This window comes from Penaeus chinensis, chromosome 25 (genome assembly GCF_019202785.1).
Source record: "Penaeus chinensis breed Huanghai No. 1 chromosome 25, ASM1920278v2, whole genome shotgun sequence".
In the NCBI taxonomy this organism is placed as follows: domain Eukaryota; kingdom Metazoa; phylum Arthropoda; class Malacostraca; order Decapoda; family Penaeidae; genus Penaeus; species Penaeus chinensis.
Window position 1 is genome coordinate 653654 of NC_061843.1, and position 10000 is coordinate 663653.

Here is a 10000-nt window from a genome sequence, read left to right on the forward strand (position 1 = left end):
TTTGATGCTCTCGGTAATTCTACTTTCACTAATCAGCTCTGGATAAGATATGCCAAATCAAGTGGATTCTAAGGTGTTTGTTTAATCAAGTGACTGAAAAGCTTGACAGGTGTGCATGAAAGGTGTGTTGTTAAGAGCATCGTCGCACAAGACAGCGGTGTGCTCATATGCTTAACTGGTTTGGAAACTTCCCCTGGATGTGGCCTTAAAGAATACTCTTCCTCATTTGTACCTGCCAACTGAAGCCAAATTTTTGGGCTTTATGTAGTCAATGACACTTGCTTTGATTGCTGTGCTGGTGGAGAAGATGCTCGACCAATGTGCAACTTTTTCACTCCTTGAAACTTGGTGAAGCAATTGACACGGTGCCTGGCATTGATCAATCAGGAGATTAACAGTATAATTTTTACAGTGGAATTTGCTGTGCATTTAATAATTTTTTTGAAATGGGTGAGATAGCTTTGAGACATGAACTTGTACTTTTAAACAAAGGGGAACTTCTGATAGAACTCACAGTTTAGCAAGAATTAAAAGAGAACAGACAAAAGAATTAATAGATGGAGGAACTGTGAAAAACATAGGGTAGGTAGTTTAAAGAAACGAGTGACCTTTTACAATCTGAATGGCTTTTTATTTGTTGCTCCCACAAGACATTTTGCCTTTATAACTGAAAAGATGTCTTCATTTTAGCCACCTCTGGAAATTTGGTATTATGTCAAAAATAACCAAAACAGGGTAAGTGTCACATGCCAAGTCAAAACTGAGAATAAAATGAAACTACAATGTTGAGAAAGGGCTTTTATATTACGTAGAGTTGTACAGTCCATATTTAGGAAGTAGTTTTCTGTGATTACATAGAGAAAGGTAAAACTATTTTTCAGTGTGTACATATTTCATCAGTCAGATTCAGAGATTTACTCTGCAGAGGCAATAGTGAGGACTACTAGTCTCACATTTCCGTCAGATGCTTTAAGAAAAAATCAGCAGGGAACATGGGTAATACTAGGAAGTGTTACTCAGATTTTGAGTTTTATGACTATTATGTAAAATTCAGATGGTATGATATTAGAGGACCAGTTGCAAGGGATATAGTATGCAGGTAAACAAGGTTATTAAAGGTAATGACAGTTGTCACAGTTAAAATCTTCATAGCATGAATACTTGACTTTTTTCCAAGAAGTTTTTATGTTTTGGGGAACAGTTGTACAATCATATTTGGTTATCACGATGAGGAAAGTACTGTTCAAATCTGTGATTCGCTGTTGTATTATACACTTCAGTGGTTTACGTTTGTTTCCCAATACTTTTTTTTTTAGATGAATAAAGTTCTTTTGTATTTTGAGAGAAATCTTATAGTAGACTGTTCAAATAAAAAAACAGAATACAATTACTATGGCCTGTTAATTCTGTACGAGTTTATCAATATTATTCAAGTGTTCTTATTAACATATTGATAGGATAAGAATTAGGATATTATTCTAAATTCTCACTCGAATGTTCCTCTGTCTTGTACACCACCATTAACCATTTCAGTCACATTTCTCCACAAGCTGGAACTGTAAAAATGTGCATGCATGAAGGAAAATGAACCAGAGTCGAGAATTATATTTTGAATTGTAAAACTTTAAGAATTGGAGAATGTCGGATTATCGTTACCGTTTTAAGTGCATTAAGATTAAGAGATTTGGGGTTATTAAATCTCATGCCGTCAAAATTTCAGCTGCTCGGTGTTGTGTTGTTTCACTGTTCGCAAGGATGATCTTCCAAGTCAGTTTCAGAAATGAAGTATTCTCAGTTGAGTGGAACGAGGGTGTCTTTTATTAACCTTTGGATTGGACTGTGGAGTGAAACTATATATATTTCTTTATTTTATTAATAAGTGAGTGTGTGTGTGAGTGAGTGAGTGTGTGTGTGTGTGTGTGTGTGTGTGTGTGTGTGTGTGTGTGTGTGTGTGTGTGTGTGTGTGTGTGTGTGTGTGTGTGTGTGTGTGTGTGTGTGTGTGAGTGTGAGTGAGTGAGTGAGTGAGTGAGTGAGTGAGTGAGTGTGTGTGTGTGTGAGTGAGTGAGTGAGTGAGTGTGTGTGTGTGTGTGTGTGTGTGTGTGTGTGTGTGTGTGTGTGTGTGTGTGAGTGAGTGAGTGAGTGAGTGAGTGAGTGAGTGAGTGAGTGAGTGAGTGAGTGTGTGTGTGTGTGTGTGTGTGTGTGTGTGTGTGTGTGTGCGCATGCATGGCGTGCGTGTGCGCGTGCATGGCGTGCGTGTGTGTGTGCACGTGCTTTTTTGTGTACGTGTACGTGCGTGCGTGCGTGTGTGTGTCTGTGTGTGTGTGTGTGTCTGTGTGTGTGTGTGTGACTGAGTGAGTGAGTGAGTGAAAAAAATATACAATGTCTTAGTTTTAGTATTTAAAGAGAAAGAGAGAAAAAAATGTGTGTGAGTGAAATATATCTCAATAAATTTAATAATTTGTTTCTATAGGGATATTTTCTCTCTCTCTCTCTCTCTCTCTCTCTCTCTCTCTCTCTCTCTCTCTCTCTCTCTCACTCACTCTCTCTCACTCTCACTCTCACTCTCACTCTCACTCTCACTCTCACTCTCACTCTCACTCTCACTCTCACTCTCACTCTCACTCTCACTCTCACTCACTCTCACTCACTCTCACTCACTCTCACTCACTCTCCCCCCCCCAATCCTTTGCCCGTTGTTGTCGTGGGGGGGCTTAGGAGACGGAGACTGAGACCCAATGATGGGGAACTCCTCAACCTTGGGACTCAGCCATCGACTCAACTAATTTTCGTTTCAGTTTCTTCACCAATCCCTTCTACTATCCACCTCCTAAGGTGTGAGAGCCGTGCTGAAAGGATGAAAGGCTGTCTTTATGTCAGTCCTGAACGGCCTGAGGGAACCATGGGCACGGTATTCCCCTGCCATACCTGGCCCTTACCCCTCAAGGGGACCCTGAGGGGTGGACTATTTTTTTTCCCCCAACATACTCCAGGCTTATCATGGCCAATAATGAAGACATAACCCCAATCTTAGGGGCAATGAGGCTTACCCCTTTATCAAATAGCCCCAATCCCAGCTCTCCTTTGACCACGGCTCCGAACACTGCAACAACTCCCCCATCATCAATGCAGTACAGTATCAACCCTAATCAACAACCAACCCCCAGGAGACATTTCTACTCTCCCAACATGCTCAACTTCAACACCTTTACTCCCACAACCTCCTTCATCAACCACCCCATCTCCCCTTATTACTACCTTACAACCTTATTGCCCACCTCCCCATAACACTACCCCCCTCAACACTACTCCCCTCAACACTACTCCCCTCAACACTACTCCCCTCAACACTACTCCCCTCAACACTACTCCCTCCTCCACACGTCCCCACACTTCTACTACCCTCACCTGTACAAGAATTATAAATACTCTATTTAGCCCAGCCAAATGGGACCGATTTTTCGTGATCCCTCCCACAGCTCCCTACTCTCAAAACACCCTCCTCTTCCACCCCCCCAATCCCTTGCCCGTTGTTGTCGTGGGGGGGCTTAGGAGGCGGAGACTGGGACCCAATGCTGGGGAACTCCCCAACCTTGGAACTCAGCCTTCGACTCAACAAATTTTGCATGGTCTTTTTTTTTTCCCCTCCTACTTTTTCGTTTCTGTCCCTTCACCAACCCCTTCTACTATCCACTTCCTAAGGTGTGAGAGCCGTGCTGAAAGGATGAAAGGCTGACTTTGTGCCTGTCCTGAACGGCCTGAGGGAGCCATGGGCACGGTATTCCCCTGCTTTAGTTGTCTAGCCCTTACCCCTCAAGCGACCCTGAGGGGTGGACCGTTTCTCTCCCCAACATACTCCAGGCTTATCATGGCCAACAATGAATAACCATTAACCATACCATTATTAGAGGCAATTGCCTCTTCATCAAATAGCTCCACCAATTCAAACTCGCCCGATTCCCTGACCCCAGACTCTCCTTTGACCACGGCTCTGAACACTACAACTAATACCCCCTCCTCAATGCCGACTAGTACAGTATCCACCCTAATCAACACCCCAGGAGACATTTCTACTCCCAACATGCTCAACTTCAACAACTATACCCCCACAACCTTCTTCATCAACCACCCCATCCTCCCTTATTACTACCTTACAACCTTATTGTCCACCTCCCCATAACACTACCTCCCTCAACACTACTCCCTCTTCCACATGTCCCCGTCCTTATACTACCCCCATCTCTACAAAATTCTTAAATAATCTATTTAGCCCAGCCAAATGGGACCGATTTTCGTGATCCCTCCCACAACTTCTCACACTTTCTGCTTTGGCAACCTGTTTTCATTCCTCAAATGCATATACATCCTTCACTTGATCTAACCCCTATACATTACCTTACCCGACCTTAACCCATTTACTCGTCAATTCCTTTGCCAAACTTTGACAACTAATCACTAACTCAACCACCCTTCACTACCATTTACTATAGTGCTACATGGCCTTAGATGTCTAGCACATTTATTTTGCTTTTAACCATTAACCATTTCCGTAGACATGACCTTCCCTTAAATGTTTACATAGGTGGGGAATCCCTACCTGTCCGACCATACCAACCTCCTCCTCGTCAGTGCCAAAATTGTTGGCGTTTAGGACACCCAGCCAAACACTGTCATTCCATAGCCAGATGCCCGCTATGTGCCCAACCTGACCATACTCGATCAAACTGCTCTGCACAATCACGCACATGTGCAAACTGTGGCGGCCCCCATAATGTATTTTATAGAGGCTGTCCCCCCACAAATTTGAGTCTGAGGTAGCAACTCTCAGATTCAGACTTGGACTCACTCTACGTGAAGCCAGACAGGAAGCACGTCGACAAGGCTTTTCTCTTACCCCCTACTCCAGTAATGTCGCTCACTCTGCCAATCCCCCTACCTCCCAAGCTCCTACACCCTCTCCTAAACCTAACACCCTCCATCTAACTTCCCTTCTTCTACACCCCCCCCCCCCCCCCATCCCTTGCCCGTTGTTGTCGTGGGGGGCTTAGGAGGCGGAGACTGGGACCCAATGCTGGGGAACTCCCCAACCTTGGGACCCCCCCAATCCTTTGCCCGTTGTTGTCGTGGGGGGGGGCTTAGGAGACGAAGACTGAGACCCGATGATGGGGAGCTCCTCAACCTTGGGACTCAGCCATCGACTCAACTAATTTTGCATAGTCTTTTTTCCCACTCATACTTTTCGTTTCAGTTTCTTCATCAATCCCTTCTACTATCCACCTCCTAAGGTGTGAGAGCCGTGCTGAAAGGATGAAAGGCTGACTTTATGTCAGTCCTGAACGGCCTGAGGGAACCATGGGCACGGTATTCCCCTGCCATACCTGGCCCTTACCCCTCAAGGGGACCCTGAGGGGTGGACTATTTTTTTTCCCCCCAACATACTCCAGGCTTATCATGGCCAATAATGAAGACATAACCCCAATCTTAGGGGCAATGAGGCTTACCCCTTTATCAAATAGCTCCAATCCCAGCTCTCCTTTGACCACGGCTCCGAACACTGCAACAACTCCCCCATCATCAATGCAGTACAGTATCAACCCTAATCAACAACCAACCCCCAGGAGACATTTCTACTCTCCCCACATGCTCAACTTCAACACCTTTACTCCCACAACCTTCTTCATCAAACATCCCATCTCCCCTTATTACTACCTTACAACCTTATTGCCCACCTCCCCATAACACTACCCCCCTCAACACTACTCCCTCCTCCACACGTCCCCGCACTTCTACTACCCCCACCTCTACAAGAATCCTAAATACTCTATTTAGCCCAGCCAAATGGGACCGATTTTTCGTGATCCCTCCCACAGCTCCCTACTCTCAAAACACCCTCCTCTTCCAACAATGCCTCCAAAAACAAGTAGGCAAAGTCTCTTTCCGTAGCCGAAGCCACCACTCCCGTCTCGTCACAGTAACAACTGAAAACGAAGCTATAGCATTAACAAAACTAACTGATCTATGTGGTAATCCAATCCCTACAGAACCTCATCCAACCCTCAATACTTGCACCGGAACTGTCTCTATCTCCCCAACAGATTGCCCAATCTATGACAAAGAATGGTCAGATTGTGGAGAGGACTTACTCGCTTGTCTCACAGACTATGATGCAACATATATACAATGCTACTCCATTCCTCCCAGAGGAAATCGTAAGAAATCCATCAACATTGCCAAAATTACTTTCCGTAGACATGACCTTCCCTTAAATGTTTACATAGCTGGGGAATCCCTACCTGTCCGACCATACCAACCTCCTCCTCGTCAGTGGCAAAATTGTTGGCATTTAGGACATCCTGCCAAACATTGCCGTTCCACAGCCAGATGCCCGCTATGTGCCCAACCTGGCCATACTCGATCAAATTGCTCTGCACAATCACGCACATGTGCAAACTGTGGCGGCCCCCATAATGTATTTTATAGAGGCTGCCCCACCTACAAATTTGAGTCTGAGGTAGCAACTCTCAGATTCAGACTTGGACTCACTCTACGTGAAGCCAGACAGGAAGCACGTCGACAAGGCTTTTCTCTTACCCCCTACTCCAGTAATGTCGCTCACTCTGCCAATCCCCCTACCTCCCAAGCTCCTACACCCTCTCCTAAACCCAACCCCCTTCCATCTAACTTCCCCTCTTCTACCTCCTACCTTCCCCAGTCAAATTCTTTTGCCATCCTAAACCCAGACACCCCAATCTCTACTACAGCCCCAACACCTTCCCCTCTCCCTCCCCGCACTACCCGCAGCAGACAGAATAAACGTTCCACCCCCTCTTCCCCTACCTCACAATCACCTCCACCTTCCTTTGCCCCTATTTTTCAGACACCAGACTTCTCTTCCCCCCCCCCCTCACAAGAAAACCTTTATCTCACAAAACTCCCCAACCAACTCCACTACAGAAACTCTTGAAGATATCCAGAACTACATAATCGAGTCCCAAACTAATACTCATCCTCCTTCAAATTCTACAACTCCCGCTCCCTCCACACTCAAAGTGACTGCCGATATCCATCCTCCTCCTACTCATATTCTCCCTACACCCAATCCTCCTACCCCATCCCAACAAAACCCATCCCCCCTGACTCCAGCCCCACCTATATTAACCCTCCCACTATCCCCTCTATCCCTTCCACTCCCTCCTGGATATACACGTGAAACCCTCATGTCACAAGTACCCTCTTCCCCAGACCCTCTACCTCCCGACACCCCTCCTGATACAACACCACCTCCCCAACCTCATTCTTTATCGCACCCTCTAGCACCTTCCCCTTCAAATTCTCCAACACGCACTGCAATTTTTGCCAGTAAATCAACGAAAGTATAACTATCCTTCATTGGAACATTCGCGGTTTCCGAATGTTCCTCTTTCAGTCCCACATATTCTATTGTCATGCCCACGTCCTCCCTACATAGACATCCCAACTTATCAGACATCCTTACAGAATCTCACACTTTCTGCTTTAACAACCTGTTTTTCTTCCTCAAACGCATATATATCCTTCACTTGATCTAACCCCTTTATATTACCTCATCCGACCCTAACCCATTCACTCACCAATTCCTTAACCCAACTTTAACAACTAATCACTAACCCAACCATCCTTCACTAACATTAACTATAGTGCTATATGACCTTAGATGTCTAGCACATTTATTTTGTTTTTAACCATTAACCATAACCATTAAAAATGAAGATTTTAGACCATTATTAGATAGCACATTTATTTTGCTTTTAACCATTAACCATACCATCATTAAAGGCAATGAGGCTTGCCTCTTCATCAAATAGCTCCACTAATTCATACTCGCCCTATTCCCTGACCCCAGGATCTCCTTTGACCACGGCTCTGAACACTACAACTAATACCCCCTCCTCAATGCCTACTAGTACAGTATCCACCCTAATCAACACCCCAGGAGACATTTCTACTCCCAACATGCTCAACTTCAACAACTATACCCCCACAACATTCTTCATCAACTACCCCATCCTCCCTTATTACTACCTTACAACCTTATTGTCCACCTCCCCATAACACTACTTCCCTTAACACTACTCCCTCTTCCACACGCCCCCGTCCTTCTACAACCCCCATCTCTACAAAATTCTTAAATAATCTATTTAGCCCAGCCAAATGGGACCGATTTTTCGTGATTCCTCCCACAGCTTCTCACACTTTCTGCTTTGACAACCTGTTTTCATTCCTCAAATGCATATACATCCTTCACTTGATCTAACCCCTATACATTACCTTACCCAACCTTAACCCATTTACTCGTCAATTCCTTTGCCCAGCTTTGACAATTAATCACTAACTCAACCACCCTTCACTACCATTTACTATAGTGCTACATGACCTTAGATGTCTAGCACATTTATTTGCTTTTAACTATTAACCATTAACCATCCTTCCTGGATACACACGTGAAACCCTCATGTCACAAGTAGCCCGCTTCCCCAGACCCTCTACCTCCTAACACCCCTCCTGATACAATACCACCTCCCCAACCTCTTTCTTTATCTCACCCTCCAGCACCTTCCCCTTCAAATTTTCCAACACGTACTACAATCGTTATCACTAAATCAACGAAAGTATAACTATCCTTCATTGGAATATTCGCAGTTTCCGCTCTCACAGACCTGACCTCCTTCATATCCTCTCCTCTTATAACCCATCCATTATATGCCTCTAAGAAACTTTTCTTACACATTCTCCAATACCAATCCCCAATTACCATTTGTTTTTCTTCCCAACACTCCCTTTATGTCTCGTCCGTACTTATCAACCAGAGAACACCTTATGTCATTCCTCCCTTTTAAACTACTGTCCCTTGTACATTGATAATGTTCCTCTTTCAGTCCCACACATTCTATTGTCATGTCCACGTTTTGAAGCAGCCCGTACCTCTACTTTCTCCCACCTATCCTCCCTACATAGACATCCCAACTTATCAGACATCCTTACAGAATCTCACACTATCTGCTTTGACAACCTGTTTTCCTTCCTCAAACGCATATGTATCCTTCACTTAATCTAACCCCTTTACATTACCTCACCCGACCCTAACCCATTCACTCACCAATTCCTTAACCCAGCTTTAACAACTAATCACTAACCCAACCACCCTTCACTAACATTAACTATAGTGCTACATGACCTTAGATGTCTAGCACATTTATTTTTGTTTTTAACCATTAACCATCATCCTTCTCTCAATACTTGCACCAGAACTGTCTCCATTTCCCCAACAATCTGCCCTTTCTACAACAAGGATTGGTCAGAATGTGGAGAAGACTTACTCGCCTGCCTCATGGACTATGATGCAGTATCGGTACAATGCTGCACCATTCCCCTAGAGGCCGTCATAAGAACCCACCAACGTTGCCAAGATGACTTTCTGTATACATGACCATCCTTTTAATATTTACTCCTGTCCGATCACATCACCCGCCAACCATGTCAGTGTCAGAATTGTTGGCGTCTCGGCCATCCTGCCAAGCACTGCCGTTTCTCAGCTCGATGCCTTCTATGTCGCCAAACTGCTCTGTATAGTCACGCACTTGTGCCAATTGTGTCGGCTCCTATAATGTATTCTGTTATCTGAGGTGACAACTCTCAGATTCAGACATGGCCTCGCTCTACGCAAAGCCAGACAGGAATCACGTCGGCTTGGTTTCTCACGACTTACTCCAATAATCGTTCTCCCTTCCCCTTTCCTCTGAAGATGGTATCTCCCCCAGCATCGCTCCCTTATCCATCCTCTCCCGGTCAAATTCTTTTGCCATTCTAAGTCTAGACACCCACTATTCCAGACACTCCAATCACTTCTTCCCCGGCACTTACCCCTTTTCCTCCTCGCCCAACTCCTCGCATGAGACAAGCTAAACGCTCCATCCCATCTTCTACCCCATCCTCTCCACCAACCTCTCCACCAACCTCTCCACCA

The 10000-nt window shown here is 45.0% G+C and overlaps 2 protein-coding genes across 2 annotated transcripts in view; both read left to right on the forward strand.

Moving 5' to 3' along the window:
- LOC125038552 (CCR4-NOT transcription complex subunit 9-like) overlaps positions 1-1805 on the forward strand; it is a 10321-nt gene extending 8516 nt beyond the window's left edge. The window contains 1 exon segment of the mRNA XM_047632074.1: positions 1-1805. This exon segment is cut by the window's left edge and continues 952 nt beyond it. The gene's annotated coding sequence lies outside the window, so the exon portion shown is untranslated.
- An 8120-nt stretch (positions 1806-9925) lies between these two features.
- LOC125038486 (spore coat protein SP85-like) overlaps positions 9926-10000 on the forward strand; it is a 360-nt gene continuing 285 nt past the window's right edge. Inside the window, exon 1 of the mRNA XM_047631964.1 lies at positions 9926-10000. This exon is cut by the window's right edge and continues 285 nt beyond it. Within this exon, the coding sequence (XP_047487920.1) occupies positions 9926-10000 (75 nt within the window).